The sequence below is a fragment of the Streptopelia decaocto genome (assembly GCF_964273445.1).
Source record: "Streptopelia decaocto genome assembly, chromosome: 2".
Taxonomy (NCBI): Eukaryota; Metazoa; Chordata; class Aves; order Columbiformes; family Columbidae; genus Streptopelia; species Streptopelia decaocto.
The window spans coordinates 110,731,450-110,749,986 of NC_138655.1; the positions used below are offsets into that span (position 1 = coordinate 110,731,450).

Sequence of the window (18,537 nt, forward strand, 5' to 3'; positions counted from 1 at the left end):
GTCAGAGAACCCGACCCCCGTGAAAAGAAGGTCACGTACTTTTAAAACCCAGTTCCTGAATAGCATTAACTTACGTGCACGAGCTGTTCCTGTGTGTCAAACTCCCGGGAGCAGCCTTCCCAGTGGCAGTTTGTCTCATAGACCACTTCAGGCTCCTGTTTGCTTTCATCTTTGTCCCCTTCCTCTTTTACCAGGGTCATTCCTTCTGGCTGTTCCTGGAGAGAGGGAAAAAACAGGGGTGAGGAGAGGAGAGAGGAAATTCTGAAACTGAGGAGGAAGAAAAGTTAATTATTTCAGCACCAAAAGAAAGATGGGAGTGGGTGTGTAGCTTATTCTACTCTCAATTCACTCTGTAACTGCATTCTACAAAATACAGAAGCCTGAAACAGAACTGGTAAGCCAGAAGCCATTTGCAGACTATATGTGCAATATAATTTTTTTCCTCCCTAGAAGTACTGCAGATAAAAAAAAAAAATAATAATCCCTTTACATTTCAACTCAAAGAAGTCAAAAAGGCTTGGCTCCCCTCTCCCCATATTTAAGCAGGTTTTTATTTGCACACTTACCCCTCATTATTCAGTAGCATCACAAGTGAAAAAGGCACTGTTCCATATAGATGAATTAATTAGAATTTCACTTTAGTACTATGGTTAGACACAAAATGGATCACAAGTGATCCAAAGTGTGTTTTCATTGTCAATCCAGTGACAATTTTGTACACAAAAACCTTTCCAAAAGTCATTTTGGTAATTTTCAGGCTACTTGTTAGCCTGTTCTTGCCTGTAATGTGTGCATGAAAGGGGTAAGCAAGAGAAGAGAGTATTTAATTTGGGGTTTTGACTTTCCACCTTCAGTTCCCCAAGGTGCTTCATTCTTCCCAGATTTTTATGTGCTCAGGGTGAGGGTCAGATGTTAGTGTAAACATTTGGTTCAGATTATGCACTCACGCTCTTTCCATTTCAAACCTGCTGAAGGATTTAGATGGACTTCTGCTTTGTTTTCATGGATGCACTCACAACATTGAGGCTCTGATTCCCATCTCCCCTGAGTCACTGTAAATCAGGAGTCACTCTACTAGAACCGTTGGCATTAACTGGTATAGAAAGCAGAGCAAACGAGACTGGAGCCTGACACTGGGCCTCAGTGCAGTGCAGTGCTAAGGCCTGGTGAAAGTCAACGTGGCGTAAATATTGTCTCTGAACAGAAAACACGTCTTCAATAAAGACCCGAATATTTCTGGTTCACTTTTTCATGGTGAACAAAGGGTTGAGCTCTCCCTGAATGACCAGAGTCACCTCTTTGTGACCCTTATTCTGCAACACAGCCCTGTCATCCAGCAGCCCCTCGCTGCCCACATTTAACCCTTACCACGCTCCGCTGAGGCCGCCCATGTCTGCACTAGATGAAGTGCCATACAAGGGCAAAAAGCCTGAAAACACGTGCCAGCGGCGAGGTCTATTTTCCCTCTGGCAGCGAGATGAAAGGCTTATGACTGTCATCTGATGGCCATACCTGCACGCTTCCTGCTCCCGGGCTGGGGAGGTCCTCATCTGGCTTCATCTTGGAGCGCTTGTTGTGCATGGGATCTCCAGTGCTGCTCACTGCAGATTCACTTGTGGGTTTATTCTGCTGCAGGCAGGGTTGGTTGGTTTGTTTTTCCAAAAAAGACAAAATTAGACTGTGATAAATATGTAGCTCCAAACAGAAATATGCAGCATCTGCTCAGCAACTTTATTTGGAGAAGCTACATTGTTAATTACACTGGATATGCAATTACATTGTGCTTCAATTACATAGCATTAACTTGTGGAAGAGCTGCATCACCCAAGCTTGTAATGGAGCAGGGAGGGAACAGGAAGGAGGGCATTTGATGCAGTCCTTTGCTACAAACCACTGTGGGTTTTGTCAGGCCAAGGAGGGGTAGGAAGAACTCGATTTTCCACATAATGATGACTTCAGAAAGGCAATCTTGACAAATGAAATCACTGTGCACTAGTCTGAATCGACCTGACAAAAAGTTGTATTTTTTCACACTTGGAGGAAAGGTTTTGCACTTAACATCTACAAACAAGACATCAGCTCTTGTGCTGTGTTTCCCATTATAATGGCAGATAGGAAGAAAAACTGAACACTAGTGTGAAACTCTCAGCCAAAAAATCCTAGATGAAGTCCTGGATTATTCTCCCATCAATAGCAAAAGTACTGCTGACATACGCAGGCCAGAATCGTGTTTTTCTCTTGCTGTGCTAGACTGAACACCATTATCTACTCCTGCAAATGGATCTTGTAGGAATCCAGAGATCTTTTAGAGATAACTGAACTTGCATGGACCCCACAAAAAATCAATATGCTTCCTACAGCAGTACAGCTTCTACATTTGTAAAAGCTAGCCAGGAGATAAACAGTTCTCAGACTGATAAATAACCTATCCCAGGTCATCTGGAAACAAACAGCACTAGTTAATAACAGGCAAACCACGAACCATGATAAACTCCACATTATGGGCCTGGTTCACTGCTTCACATCTCCAGTTTTTGAGAATACAGCTTGGTTTATCAAAATGTTTAAATCAAACTGAACAAGTCTAATTTTGCACAAATCAGAGAAAAAACCTTCAGAACTTTGCACCATCTTTGAGTTCCTCTGTCGCTCACAGATTGAGTTGCTCACACCTGTGTCAGGAGTGCAGAATCTGACTCTATGTATATGTACATACATATACACATATGACTATATGTATATAGTCAGTTATATTTGGAAGTAAAGCTGCTAATCTTTAAAACACTATTGTTTTGATGTGGTTTGTCCCCCCTTTTGTGCTCCCCACCTGTATTATGTTCCTGTATAATATCCAGGAGAGACGGTTTGGAACGAGAAACTGCTGCAGCATACCAAAATATTTACGAGGACTAAAAAGCACACTACAAATTGGGAACGATGCATGCACTCCTGTACTTTATAATAAAAGGACTTGCAAATGCTGTAGCTGCAAGAAAACTGTTATCGAAGGGTCTCGGTGACAGTGGTGATTAATTGCCATTGAGACAATGTAATTTGCTTCATTTTTTCATAAATTAATGGGGTGCAAAGGTTTCTTTTGTTGTCTCTCACCTGTGTGGACTCAGAAGGTCCAGAGCTGACCTGGACAGGGTTCAGGACACTGGGGATGCCAGGGATAGGTCTCTGGGTAGGAAAAGTTGGAGCAGGATGGATAAGTGGAGGGCTGTGTCCAAAGGCTGAACCTAGGGTTTGTTGACGACTTATAATTTGCTGATGCATTTGCTGGAGGGATACCGGCGTAGGAGGGTATGTGAAACTCAGAGCAGGGCTGAATTTGGGAGAAAAAGGAGGGAAGAGGAAGGAAAAAGATGAGGGTCATTACAGTGTGGAACCATACAGATTAAACATTAAAAATATATTTGATATATTTACATCAATTGAAGTCAAGTCCCTCCCTCCCCCTTGTGTCTTTCTTCATGCCCCAAAGGATGATAAAATCCTGCTTTTAAATCTAGAGTTGGCCTGGATTTACTAGTGAGTGCAAAAATGATACCATAACAAAACATAACATTTTTTCCTAACATTTACCAGGAAATCACAGAAAGCCGACTGAAATAAAAGTCAGAAAAACTGAAATAAAAGGCAAGCAGTTCAATAACAGCTATTTATTGCAATAACAAACTTTATATAAAGAAAAAGAATGGGTGCCTACATGCTTTATAGTACTTTTATTGATAATGCAGTTCCCCTATGTTCGCGTGTATGAAGCAGTTCCTTTAATCTTGGCTCATGCTACGCTCTTTCATATGTCTCTAGATCTTATTACAAGAGGAGAGAAAATCAATTGGTTAAATGTGTTCTGAACACCATGCTTGTCATATCACTCATTTGTTTGCAAAGATGGAAAGCTCAGTTCATCCAGAATGTCACCTAAAGAATTTCCATCAGTGCAGTTTGGTTACAGAAACTGATGGATTAACCTTTCCCCTCTGAAATTGGTGATCAATGAGTTTCAATGTAGAAATATTCCAATGGGAAAGCATTTCTCCTTCTTCCAGTTAAACAACATTAAATGTCTATTAAAGCCCATTACGCATGTTAATACCTGTCATCACTTCATTACTTCACCGTATTTCCCAGACTACAGTGACTTTGGAGGAAATTACACTGCCATCTAAGGACCTATTTTGTGGGTAGTGCCAAAGAATTCTTTGTGTCACACTCAAAAAATAAATGGTGTGGAACTAAATCTTCATACACAGGAATATGAAATTCTGTAAACGTTTGCCAATAACATACAATGAGAGGGGAAAAAAAAAAAAAAGAAAGAACAAAAAGTGTATTCATTGATTTTTTTTCATTAAAAAAAAAAGAACCATAATTGGAAAGAGTCATACAAATCTAAAACACTGGGTCGTAAAAGAGAGGGGTGCAGGCGTAAGAGTTAAGGCTCTTTTAAGAGTTAAGGCTTCTTCTAATGTCAAAAGGGTGGATTTAATCCAAAATACAGTCTGGAGTCTTAATGGTTGTTGCTGCTAAGTGCATTAACTGAAAATACTGTGATACAAAAAGAACTAAAATCATTTCAACAATTTTAAGTAGTAATTCTACAGAAATTCTGTGTTCATTAATCTGACTATACATTTTGTCTGTTTGACTACAATCCATAAAGAGACAGCTTCAATGTGATTAGATTACTATTATTCCTGGTGAGAACTCTGCATTACAATAGTTTGCCCATTTAGGACAGAATATCATTAAGAATACCCTGGGAGAATTTTACTGGTCTTTGAGGAACTCTATTTTCATTTTGCATTGTATTCTTTTTAATAAAGGGAGGCAGAAACATCGTGAAAACAGTAATTGTTCACAGCAAGAGTTAGGGAGAAATCAGTAATAATATTCAGTTATTGCAGCTCTATAGTCCCTGCTAGTGTTCCTGTAAGCAACCATGAATGATTACAGCACGACTTAGCTAAGGTAGCCACTATGGATGATTGATAGGACATTAATCAAAAGATGCATATCAGGCTCAGAATTTGTTCACAAGCTTTCTTCTAATAGCTGATTTCATGTTCACTGAGTTCTATGCCAGTTTGTTCAATTTATTCTTCAGTGTACAAGCCATTCATCAAAGAACACAATGATTTAACACCCCTTTTCCTTTTTAGTGAACAAACATTGCTAAGTGTAACTACTCTGGTCTGTTCATTAAAAAAACGTACAATTACAATGTCATACATGAGGCTGAAACAATGCCTCCTTACCCTGCCCTGGCATTTTTCTCTTCCATGTATATACTGTGAGTTCATCTCATATTCTTCAAACACTAGACGGCATCATCCTGAATTTGCTGTCAAATTCACCAAGATCAACAAATGCAATAGGTAAACAACTTGGATGAAGTATTTTGTTTCTCTGCGAGCAGTTAATGCCTAGGACATATTCACCCTTCAGCTGCATCAGTCTAAAACAACAAAAAGAACCCAGCAGACTGATTTCATTGGGAGCTCGAAGCACATAGCACCCTTGGAAATACAGGTGGGGTATTTTCCTTTCTAGGTGTTTAAGCATGCACAACAATAACTAGTCCAGGTTCAAAAATTTGGTAATATTCTTCAGATCTTACACGGTAAGGAGATAAATTTATGATTCAGATACAAGACATGACTGACTTAAGACCTCACATCAGGGATGTAGATATTGTCCATCACTGTTCTGTGACTACAGTTACATGAGCACCTGCATTTAACATTAATTTTTTAATCCATCCAAAGCAAGAGCACAGGAGATCCCTCCCAAACAGTTCAGGAGGGGAAGGAAGGAACTGCTGTGATCTCAGTATATTTTTATCTCAGGAAGAGGCTGTTAAGGTGCCACTGACTAGAGACTCAGGAATTTGGAGGCTGAAGAGGAACCTTTGGCCCCAAGTAGGAAACAGACTGTAGGAGCCCCAAGATGTATATGTACAACTTGCAGCCGCTCGCTCCTATTTACTGGAGTTTGGCAATATTCTCCACTTAGTCCCTCCAAAGATGGGAAAAGACTGCCCTGTCAATAGGGTATCTTTGGTAAAGCATCCGTCCTTTGCACTCTTTACTACGTGTAGAGCAATACAAAAAGGAATGATGCCTCCCCAACAACAAAGTACCTTTCTAACTAAAGGACCAATACAGCTCTGCTTTAACAAATACGTTTCACTGGCCTGCGGTGACACGCCTTACACCAGTACAGTGCGAGTGCTTAAACATTAAGTAAGTATATTTGCTATACCCCTCCCTAAAAATGGCTAAATAAAAATTACTTCCATCAAAAGGACAGGTTTTACCTCATAGAGATGTCCTCTTTATCTACATCTCCTTTAACACCATGTGAGCCTCCAGAAGGAGGATGCTAAGCCAGGCATTGCCAACTTTTGTCCAACTTGCAAGTAAGCGAACTTGTAGGGTGCAGCAGAGGAGACAGGGATCATCTCAGCTAGTGGCTCTGACCAGAAAACAATGACACCAGTAGCAGATGCATTAAAACACAGCTGGTCAGATGTGCTAAGGAAAGGAAGAATCCTTACTTCTTTAGAATCTTTCTTTCACCTCATGCTCAGCAGCAGGGGTTGCATCTGATGTACTAGGATTTTCCTACAGAGTCTGGCACCCTGCACTTCATTCGCTTTGTCTCCAAACTTCAAATAACTCAGACTGAAATTAAAAGGAGACTGTGAGGGAGCAGAGGAATAGCCAGCACAGCTAAGAGGAGTACTCAGAAATGGTGACAGAGGTTCAGACACCAAAGTAATTCCTTAAATAGCCCAGATAGCTGCCTTCAAATAATTCTCTCCAGCTGTTTCTGGAGGCCTCTTCATAAGGCAAAATAAAGAGCTTTGAGAGACCTCGTCTACTGGGGGCTGATGGGCTCCATCTGTCAGAGAAGATGAAGAGCTTGCCAACCTGGTGAAGAGGGGTTTAAAATAAAATTTCCAGGAGAGGGGAAACTCAATCCACTCCACATCTACCATTTTGATGCCAGTGCCAGCAAAAGATACCCAAAGCCTGGAGAAGGATCACAGGTCAGCAGGAGAGCACCTGAAGAGCAGCACTAAGGAATTCCAGCCACTCCAGCCAGTAATTCAGCTTCATTGGGGGCCCATCTTAAATGTCTCCACACAAACGCACGTAGCATGGGGAATAAACAAGAGGGAATTACGGAATCATAGAATACCAGGTTGGAAGGGACCACAAGGGTCATCTGGTTCAACCTTTCTTGACAAAATCACAGTCTAGACAAAATGGCCCAGAGTGCACACACCTGCAGAGCTATGACACTGGCATCACAGAGACATGGTAGGATGACTCCTATAATTGGTCTGTTGGAACAGAAATGTAAAGGCTCTTCAGGAAGGGCAAGCAGTGGAGACTGGGAGCGGGGTGGTGCCACCCTCCATGTCAGTGACCAGCTGGGGGTGGATGAGGAGCCAACCAAGAGCTGATGGGTCAGGATTAAAGGGAGGGCAGGGACAGTTGACATTACAGTGCAGGTCTGCTACAGGCCACCTGACCAGGAAGGCCGAGCAGATGAGGCCTTCAAGAGACAGAAAGGAGCAGCCTCACATTCACAAGCCCTGGCCCTCATAGGTGACTTCAATCAGCCCAATACCTCTTGGAGGGACAATGCAGCAGGGCATGAGCAGTCCAGGAGGTTCCTGGAATGCATCAATGATAACTTCCATCTCCAAGCGACAGAGGAGCCAACAAGGATAGGTCCTATGCTAGACCCTGTTCTCAGCAACAAGGAGGGGCTCATGGAAAATGCAAATCTCAAGGGCAGCCTTGGCTGAAGTGACTATGAAATGGCAGAGTTCAAGATCCTTATGGCAGCAAGGAGGGCACACAGAACACTTGCTACCCTGGACTTGAGAAGAACAGATTTCAGCCTCTTCAGGGATCTGCTGGGTAGAGTACCATGGGATAAAGTTCTGGAGGGAAGAGGGGCCAAGAAAGCTGGTTCATATTGAAGGATCACCTCCTACAAGCTCAGGAGTGATGGAAGTCAGGCAAAAACTCCAGGAGGCCTGCATAGATGAACAATGAGCTCCTAGACAAACTCAAACACAAAAAGGTCACCTACAGAGGGTAGAAGCAAGGACAGGTAGCCTGGGAGGAATACAGAAAAATTGCCTGAGCAGCCAGCGATCAGGTTAGGAAAGGTAAATCCTTGAAAGAAATAAATCTGGCCATGGACATCAAGGGCAATAAGAAAAGCTTCTATAGGCCTATCAGTGATAAAAGGAAGACTAGGAAGAATGTCATTCCTCTTCAGAAGGAAACAGGAGACCTGGCTACCCAGGATATGGAGAAGGCTGAGGTACTCAAAGACTTTTTTGTCCAGTCTTCACCAGCAAGTGCTCCAGCCACACTGCCCAAGTCGCAGAAGGCCAAGGAAGGGACTGGGAGAATGAAGACCCACCCACCGTAGAAGAAGATCAGGTTTGAGATCATCTAAGGGACCTGAAGGTGCACAAGTCAGTGGGACCTGATGAGATGCATTTTAGGATCCTGAAGAAAATAGTGGAGGAAGTTGCTAAGCCACTATCCATCATATTGTCATATTTGAGAAGTCATGGCAGCCTGGAGAAGTTCCCACTGGCTAGGAAAGGGGATACATAACCCCATTTTCAAAAAGGGAAAAAAGGATGAACTAGGGAACTACAGGCCAGCCAGTCTAACTGCTGCACCCAGCAAGACCACGAAGCAGGTCCTCCTGGAAACTGTGCTAAGGCTCATAGAAAATAATGAGATGATTTGTGACAGCCAACATGGCTCCACTAAGGGCAAATCATGCCTGATAGATTTCGAAGCCTTCTACAATGGGGTTACAGCATTGGTCAATACAGGAAGAACAACTGATGTCATCTATCTGGACGTGCGTAAAGCATTTGACACTGTCCCACATGACATCGCCTCTGAATTGCAGGGACACGGATTTTACAGATGGACCACTCAGTGGATGAGGAATTGGCTGGATGGTCACATTCAAACAGTTGCAGTCAACAGCTCAATGTCCAAGTGGAGACCAATGAGAAGCAGTATTTCTCAGGGCTCAGTATTGGGACCGGCACTGTTTAACATCTTTGTTGGTGACATGGACAGTGGGACTGAGGGCACCCTCAGCGAGTTTGCCAACGACACCAAGCTGTGTGTTGCAGCTGACAAGCTGGAGGGAAGGGATGCCATCCAGGGGGGCCTTGACAGGCTTGAGAGCTGGGCCCATGCAAACCACATGAAGTTCAGCAAGGCCAAGTGCAAGGTCCTGCACCTGGGTCAGGCAATCCCAAGCACAAATACAGGCTGAGGGGTGAATGGATTGAGAGGAGCCCTGCAGAGAAGAACTTGGGGGTGCTGGTTGAGGAGAAGCTCAACATGACCCAGCAACGTGTGCACGCAGCCCAAAAACCCTGGACTGCATCAACAAGAGCGTGGCCAGCAGGTCGAGGGAGTTGATTCTGTCCCTCTGCTTTACCCTGGTGAGATCCCACCTGGAGTCCTACATGCAGCTCTGGTGTCCTCAGTACAGAAAAGACACGGACCTGTTGGAAAGGGGCCAGCAGAGGCCACAAAAATGATCGGAGGGCTGGAACAGCTCTGCTGTGAGGACAGGCTGAGAGACTTGGGGTTGTTCAACCTGGAGAAGGCTCTGGGGAGACCTTATGGAAGCCTTTCAGTACCTAAAGGGGGCCTACAAGAAAGCTGGAGAGGGATTTTTATAAGGGCAAGTAGTGATAGGACAAGGGGTAATGGCTTTAAAGTGAAAGAGGGTAGATTTAGATTAGCTGTAAGGAAGAAATTCTCACCATGAAGGTAGTGAGGCACTGGAACAAGCTGCCCAGAGAAGCTGTGGATGCCTCATCCCTGGAAGTCTCGAAGGCCAGGCTGGATGGGACTTTGAGCAGCCTGGTCTAATGGAAGGTGTTCCTATTCATAGCAGAGGTGTTGGAACTAGATGTTCTCTAAGGTTCCTTCCAACTCAAACCATTCTGGGATTCTGTGATCTGGCTGGTTTAACATCATTTGCATGTAAGATGCTGTCACAGGGAAGCTGGACATTTTTTCCGATCTGAAAAGATCAAGGGATCTGAAGAGAACAGAAGGCAGCAGGTCTTTCTCTGCCTTTCAGAAAACATGCAAGCTGTTCAACAATAAAGTTGATGTTGCGGGCCAAATAGAAGAAAAAGAAATCAAAGCTCACAGCATTGCCAGCATGTAGCACTCTGTTGGGAAGGGGAGACCTGGATTCCTGCCCTCCTCCCTGAAGGTTTAACATGCTTTGTTCAATAACTCTTGAATACAGGATAAGTGAAGAATCCCTGTAGCCCAGAATCCCCTCAGACCCCTTTGGATCCCTCTGCCTTGACCAGCACCTATATTCCCTCTTGCTGGTGCCACCAACATCATGCTGCTTTCTAGCCAGGAGGCCGGCATCAGCAGGACAGGTGGGCACCACCTGGCCTTACCCAGCCAAGCCAGCCTTGTCTTCTTAGAAACATGCACCAAGATAGCACAAGTGTTGCTCAGTAACTGTCTAAAATCCATGCTTGGGGCAGTAAAAAAGACCTGAAAGTAATCATCATGAGAGTCCAGAACTACTGAAACCAACAACCACGTTTTTCAAAAGCGATGAGTGGTTTCAGAGGCCTCACTCTGCATCATGTTTCTTCCAAGATACCTTGAAGGGGCTGTACTTCAGACAAGGGGTGCTCAACACTTCCAAAATACGAATGCCAGAAGAATGTAAGATGCCTGCCTTCATTGTTCACATTTTCCAAAACACCAGTCACTTCCAAAAAATCTTGGATTCACAGAAGTGTAAGTGAATTATGAATCTTTTTCTTCCATCTGCCTTCTGAGAAATGAAAATCTACACCACTGGAGGGAATCGGATTTGTATTTCTGCTACAGACCTTTTTTTTTAACAAAATAGAAAAGGAAAAAAAGAAAAAGATGAATGCATGTGAGACCACTAACAAACTACATGCAGGTTATCATTTTAGTTGTTGAGTTTTATGGGGGATAAGGGTTAGAAAAAACATGTAATCCTTCATCTTAAGCATTCAATAACTCATATACATTGACAGAAAAGCCCATCAGTGATATAATTTATTTTTCCATACTGTGGCTTCTGTCTCTGTCTGTCAGTCTGTCTCTCTCTCTCTTTCTTGTCTCCTTCTCTGTGAAGTCTCAAACTCCCTTCACCGGAGGTAAAGCAGGGCAGTGAACTACATTGCAATTACATGAGCACATCAAATTTTAAGGAACAGACTTCAAGAAGAAGAAAAACAGACATTATAATCAAAACCAAACTTCGTGGCTACTTTGTGGCTGTCCTACTAACAAGGTCATCCAGTTTCTGGTCACAGCTGCAGAATCTACCACAAAACAGCTGTGAATTTAAGTCAGGAAAAATTCCTTCTTTCCTATACAGTGCATAGGTATGCTTAAGGAGACAGGCTGTCCCAAAAATGCCGAGGAGATCCCAATTTCGTGAATACAGTGAGGATAGTTTAGTTATATCACACAAGTTTCCTTCTATCATGATCATTTTGTTCACAAAACCTGTGAAGATACCTTGCTTATATCACAAAACACATGCAGTTCTGCAAGATCTGCTGCATGTAAGTCTTAAAAAGGTAACTGAGCTCTTTGCCCTTTCTGGTTCTGCTTTGCAAGATTTTAGGAAAAGAGCTTTTCAAGTGTGTAAACTAGGGGGCATTCAATGGAAGCCACAGGTGAACAACTTACAAGAGGCTTAATATAAAGCATTGGTGGACTTGTGGAGCGGCTGCCAGAGGAGACAGACATAGCCAGCTTGTTCATAGGGGACTAAAGTCCAAAGACAACAGGTCCGTAAACAACTACTAAAAAGAACAAGGAAGGACATATGCTTTGGGATTGCTAATCTAATATTTACTGATGTTGGGAGAGCACAGGAGAACAAAAGTCAGAAAGCAGCTAGGTTCATGTGGTTTTTAACAGCACCCGCTGTTTCCACCATCAGAGACAGACTGTGTGACCAGATAGCATCTAACGCCTCTAGTTTGATCCAGTGGGATATTTCTTATGTCTTAAAATTTCTTTTTTTTTTTTCTGTTTTAAGTTTCAAAAAGATAGATTCCTTTCTTTGGGATATCTTTATTTATTCATATAGAACCATGTTATGTTTACCATATAAAGTTTTCTTTCCTATCCTCTATCCTATTCAAGACTGGCACTTTGTTCTACCCAGCACTCATCACTCGCCTTCCCCTTTGCAGTCTCTTCCTTTCTTTTCTCTTTTTCATATTTGAAATCATCGCTATACCCTTTTCCTGCCCAATCTTCACATCTTTAATCTAGATGAACTAGGTCTAGTCTATTTTAACTCATCGGTATAATTTTTCAGACCTCTGATCATTTTCCCTACTCTTCCTTGTAGTCCCCAGAACTATCTAACATCTTTCTTGAAATAAAATGTGCAGAACTGGTCACAGTGCAGGAACATGTGTCATAGTGAGACACACTGGCTCCACCTACACCACCATGCAGGAGAAGGCTTCAGGCCCTTTGGCCTGAGGGATCTTTGACGTCCGGGTGGTAGATCCACAGCCCAAGTGCTTGCTCCATGAGGGAGGGTGCACCCTGCACTGCAAGGGGGCACAGAGGCCCTCCTGACTTGTGGAAAAGTCTTGACACTCCCAGATCACTCTGTAGCCTCCCTCGTTTCTTCTTGCCATCAGTGACTGACACTAGGCAGACTAAATTATCCAAGTCCCTCCAAAAAGGAGCCCAGTTCATGAAAGGAGAGGCAATTTGTAGGTGGACTGGCTTCATGTTCAATAAAGCTGCTCACCAGGTATTAGGATAACACCATGGCTGCTTCTGTCTCATGCTCAGGTAGGTACAGATGACACTGCTTTGTCTTGCTCTCCCTTAAGAGTTGCATAAAGCCTGTGGGGAAGTGAAACCAAGAACCAGTGTGCAGAAGCACACTAATAAATGTTGGGTGAATAACTAGACTCGCTGAAATCAATGGAGCTTTTATCCTTTCCTTCCAGCAGGCCAGGATTTCACCTTTAGTTTTTGATTCGGGCTTTCATAGTACTTTTTTATTGTTTAGGAATGTTGTTAAGGGGCAAACAAGCACCTTTCCCATTTTACAAATGTACCAAGCTACTCTCCTAATAACTCTTAAATATTTCTGAAATATATTCTTCAGCAATTGACTTCAGCAAGTCCTTAAATGCTGTCCTAAATCCTGGGCCCTACAGACATGGCAATCTTAAAATAATTAAGTCATAATACAAGTTTGTAATTAAGTTAACAGTGATGAGATACTGCTTTTCACATGCTCAAATGCTCTTTTTTATAAGGAGTAATGTAAGAAACAGCTTCATTCATCCCACAGTAAACTGACATGTAGTAGCCACTGTCCAAAAAAATGGGATGTAAGTAAGGGTGGCTGGGAGTTGAGCCATGGGAGCAGAGGAGGTCTGCATGAGCTGACTTCATACACAGAAGTTTATGTATATATTTTGATGGAAATACGTATATGTGTAATATGCAGCCAGGAACATTGCACAGTCAGATGTGGAAAGCTGTGAATAATCAGCAGGACAGATTTGTAGTCTGACCCCAACAGAGATGTAGAAGAGAGAAAGCCAATGAGTTCTCCTTGGACAGGACCTGGAAGAGAAGCAGCAGGCAGGAACATCACATATGAAAACGGTCTCCTGTTCTTTGAGTTGGTGGAAACAGGAATTTGTGTACGGTCTTTGTAAGCAAACAAGAGTGGAAAAAAAAAAAGGAATTGTTTCCAACTCTGTAATCTCCTTCTCCTCCTGATGGAAGCAACCTGCAAGAGTGACTGTTGACAAATTGCTTGGGTCACAGGAGTGACGATGCACTCAGAAACCTTGCAGCCCTGAAGAGATTTGTGAAACTCTTACTGCTTCACATATCTTAGATGCAAAACAAAAACCAAATGGCATTACAGGAAGGGAGACTGTAAAAAGGTACTTCTGTTTGAAGCATTTTACCCACAATATATTAGTAATACGAGAGAAGAGTTCTGATTTAATTTCTGTTATTTTCCCTCTTCTTTCTAACTGACAACACTGAGCTTTGAGTAGACAACAGAGACAAGACATCGGTTGCTTCTGTGGCTTGTCACTTAAGTACAGGGGAAAAACAGTATCAGACTGTGACTATGAAACCAGACATGTGGTGTGATCTTAAAGGCAGGTATGAGACTTGAAAACCTTTGAAATAATTTTTCAAAATTGACTAGGTAATTGTATTTTGTATTTGTAATGTTGACACATTTCATTAAAAAATCACTAACTTAGAGACAAGTCATCTAGCTGAATTTGTAAAAAAGATGTATCCTGTATCTAATAAAGTATAGCATATGGTATACCATTTTTTCCAGTTTTCATCAGACAATAGTAGTATTTTTACAATTGTGTTTAATTCACATACATCATTGCCTCTTTTTTCACTTTTCTATTACCAGTTTAAAATTAACAGAGTCTGTGGTTTGTACCTTCTCTTCAACTTACCATATTATCTATTCTGTTTTATCTGCTAGGCTAGGTGAAATTTTTCTTCACAAATACATTGCCATATGCTGGAGCAAAATGGAATAGTTTCACAGAGAGGAACAGAGCCACACTGATTAATCTTATGTGCTCAGACAGCATTGACAGCTTTGTCCTTCTCACGGGGATATTCCTGTTCAGGAATCCTTAGTATCCTAACTGGACTTTGTATTAACAGTACCTTGCATAATTCATCTGTGCTCCCTCCTTGCACGCTCATGACACTTCTGGCAAATATGATTTTGAATTAAATTCACAGCTAAGCATTTTTTGGGTTTCTAAAACTGGTATCATTAATTATATTAAAAGTGTTAATTAATACTTGCTTTTAGGGTCTGAAAATGAAGTAATGAAGTGTTAAGCTCCAGCACACTTCTCTTAGCTGCAGAACTTTCCTGGAATTAATAATCCGCTGGGTCCAATGAGTTTAAACTCTTTGAGTAACACTGAACCAGTCTGGAGCACGATGCTTCAAGTTATCAGGCATACATCTATACATAATCACACTTGTACATATGTGTATCTGTACAGGCAAATGTGCATGCAACACGTGCCTGCATACTCTATATTCTTTATGTTGCTTGACCTCTTACCTTATACACTTTCTGAAGGCAGAAATCTTGCCGTTCATGTGTATTTGTGGTGAAAAACATCCACCACTTTCTAATGCAAGATGCAGGTCATCTCCAAAACAATCTCCCTGAATGTCACCATTCTATAATCTATGTGACTTTTCTATAGGAGGCTAGCTGCAGAATTACATTTCATCAGAGCCTGAATTAGATGCAACTTTCTGCAATACTGACGAATTTCATTTTTATTCACTTTGTAGCACTCCTCTGCCATTCACACTTCTTGAAAGAGGGTATAAAATGAAGCTATTATGGCATGATAGAGCATTATATTCCCTTCTTTAGATTAGCCATACACAGTACAAGACCACGGAGAATAAAGCCCTCTGCTGCACATATACGACATGTCTAGTCATAATAAAACCTGTTTCAGTGGAGTTACACCTGGTCTGAATTTGATTCAGTATGGACTGCAACTAAGCCTTCATTTACAACATATTATATGCAATTAACTAGAGACCTTTTAAAGCAAGAAAAGCTTTCACTCAGCTTTGCATCTCACTTAGGCAGATTCCAATAAAAGTGATAATAAAACAGCAAAACACCTGTAATGCTCACATACTTTTTATCCTGTACATGGTAGATGGCCCAGCCCTGGAAACATCCAAGGCCAGGCTGGACGGGGCTCTGAGCAACCCGATCTAGTTGACGATGTCCCTGCTCAGTGCAGCAGGTTTGGACTAGATGACCTCTGAAGGTCCCTTCCAAGCCAAACTATTCTGTGATATTATCATAAGGAGCTTCTTGCAAAACATTTCTGAATATATTGTGTTGTACCTGTTCTACTCTAAACATGTCCTTTTAAAGATTCATTTCATTAAGTAGCATCTGATTGTGTCCTTTTACACAGATTTAATTACATAAATATACAGACTTCAGGCTTAGAGTCTAAAACAGGAATCAAATGAAAGAACTGAGCAGTTGCTGTTTAGAAAAAGTTAGATAAAAATTCTCAGATGGGGTCTTCTGTTTTTTAGTGCAACTGTCAGTAATCTGGGCATAGAATCAAGTAATGAAAAAATGAAATCTACATATATGACAAAATTATTTTGAGCAGAATGGTGAACAGCTAAAGGTTATCTTTAGAGCCAAGTATGCCAGATGAATGAGCAATACGGATAGCAAGACCTATAGCGATACTGAAGAAGAGTCTGAACTACTCATATACCAGTTCTAAATTATCTGAGCCAATTCACAAGTAGCACTTGCTTGTCTCAATGTAGAATTCAATGTAGGAATGAAAATTTGATAAATGTGAAGCTATGGCAAAAATGTGTTAAGACAAACAGAATGGGAAACAGAACACAGAAAATCATGGTGCATTCAAATTGCTGGTCTTCTTCTGGAATATTATTGCATGTAGTAGAGGCAGACTGTTTCTGACAGTATCAGCAGAAATGACAATGCAAGAACTCTCTGAAGAGCAGATTGAAACAACCATTTGTCTCAGAAAGAAGACAAATAAGAGGAGATGAAAAAAATATAAAACACTGAATAAAGAAGGAAGACTGAGAACATGAGGGCTCCCTGTCTTACAACTATATTTAGACCTGATAAAAGGATACTCTTTGCTTGTTGTATACAATGCATAATAGACTGTTGGGCTCTCTGCTGGAGATACTTTCACTTTTCTCTGTGATAACTTTATATTTTCATTTGTATATCTTAACTCTGTTTTTATTTTTCTATTTGCTTTTCTCTCCATGTTTGCCAAAGAAAATTGGAGAAATTAATATATGGTCACTTGTCTCTAGATATGAAACAGTTCAGAGAGAAGGGCACTGACTAATTATACAACAAACGCTCTATATAAGGAGCTTATATGAAGTGAGGAAATTATTGAGAATCCAACACCTGCTTGCAGAAGAACACTCTTGTCTTCCTCACTGACATTAATCCACTGCTGCCTAAGCTCACCCTACAAACCTGGCTATCTTTTTCTAGTACTCTTTGTGCAAATATCCTTACTGCCATTCCCTGATACTCGGCTTCAAATCAGCTCAGAGCAAACTGATGTGAGCCAGAACAACCAGGATCTGAATGTAATTAACCATGCTATGTTAATTGTTCCTTCTTATTGTGATGACATCAGGGAAGCAGGGGCAGAGCCTGGGGGGGAAGGGAAGTTCTGTTGTGCTTCCTCAGTTTCTTCCAAACCTTGGATAAGATCCCAAAGGGCTCCCATGCTCACATGAAACTGAATTTTAACACATTATGAGATGGCTAAGGTGTATTTGCAGTTACAAGTGCCTAACCCAAAGAAAGTCTCTTGTAGTAGGTAGAAATACTCCTGATTTAAACACCTTGTAGCTGACAGGGAATTCAGCTCATTTTCTGAAAACTGACTTTGTAAATTTGGTATTGTAGAGTTGCTAAGGGACTAGAAAAATATAAAGGTTCTGAATTTCAGATGACATAGAACATGAAGCCCCAGCCTCCTGTGTTTATTAAAGACTAGCTAATCTTTTGTAAAGGTTTTGAATTGGTACTCTTAATATCATGGGAAGTGATTACCCCCTCTATACTCACTCTAGGCCATGCTGCCTTTCAAAAAGAAGTGCTAGTGAAGTGCAAAGTCTAATAATTGTCACAGGTAGCAGATATAACATTAAGTACATCCTGACAAAAGATTAATAGCAGGGGTGCTGCACTGCAGGACTGAGGCAGGTAACCAAATGAGTAAATGTCAAATGAAGGATTATCCTCATTTGATGGTATTTCATATGCCTCCATTCTGCATAATCTCTCCCAGCTGAGACCTAAACCAGGTGTTTTCAAATGCACAAAGTAAAAGCTCTACCTGGTGTGTTAAAGGAGATCCACTATTAGCTGTCAGCAGGAGCGACATCTTCTTTTCAAGTACTCAGCCAGTAGTCAGGATACAGCATTACACTGCCAGCTGACAATGACAAAGCACCCGCCAAGTCAAGCCCTATCTGGATTGTGCTAAACTATTATTATTTATTATTCAAACTGCAGTAGTACCCATGTCAAGGACCAGAGCTCTTCTGTGCTTGGCTCTGTAAAAACAGAGCCCATAAAGAGGCTCCTTTTGCATTATTTCATCCTCAACATCGCACTGTGCTCATATAGAGGGTCCTATGCTGAAAAGGTGTGTGAAGCATGAGATGTAATCTTTTAGCCACAGGACGTACTTTTTTCTGCCAGAGGAAAGACTAGTCAGGCCCCAGAGACACTTTCTTAACACAAGTAGCACCTTTGCAAAAACAGGTTAAAAGAATATTGAGGCTGCAAAATCAAACATACCAGAACTAAACCTGC

At 41.7% G+C, this 18,537-nt stretch overlaps 1 protein-coding gene across 1 annotated transcript in view; it reads right to left on the reverse strand.

The window, feature by feature from the left end:
* The window catches only part of GLI3 (GLI family zinc finger 3), a 216,176-nt gene that overhangs the window by 39,689 nt on the left and 157,950 nt on the right, over positions 1-18,537 (reverse strand). The window contains exons 8-10 of the mRNA XM_082044232.1: positions 3,112-3,328; positions 1,513-1,629; positions 75-215 (exon numbers count right to left, since the gene is read on the reverse strand). Of these exons, the coding sequence (XP_081900358.1) occupies positions 75-215; positions 1,513-1,629; positions 3,112-3,328 (475 nt within the window). The remainder of the gene's footprint in view (positions 1-74; positions 216-1,512; positions 1,630-3,111; positions 3,329-18,537) is intronic.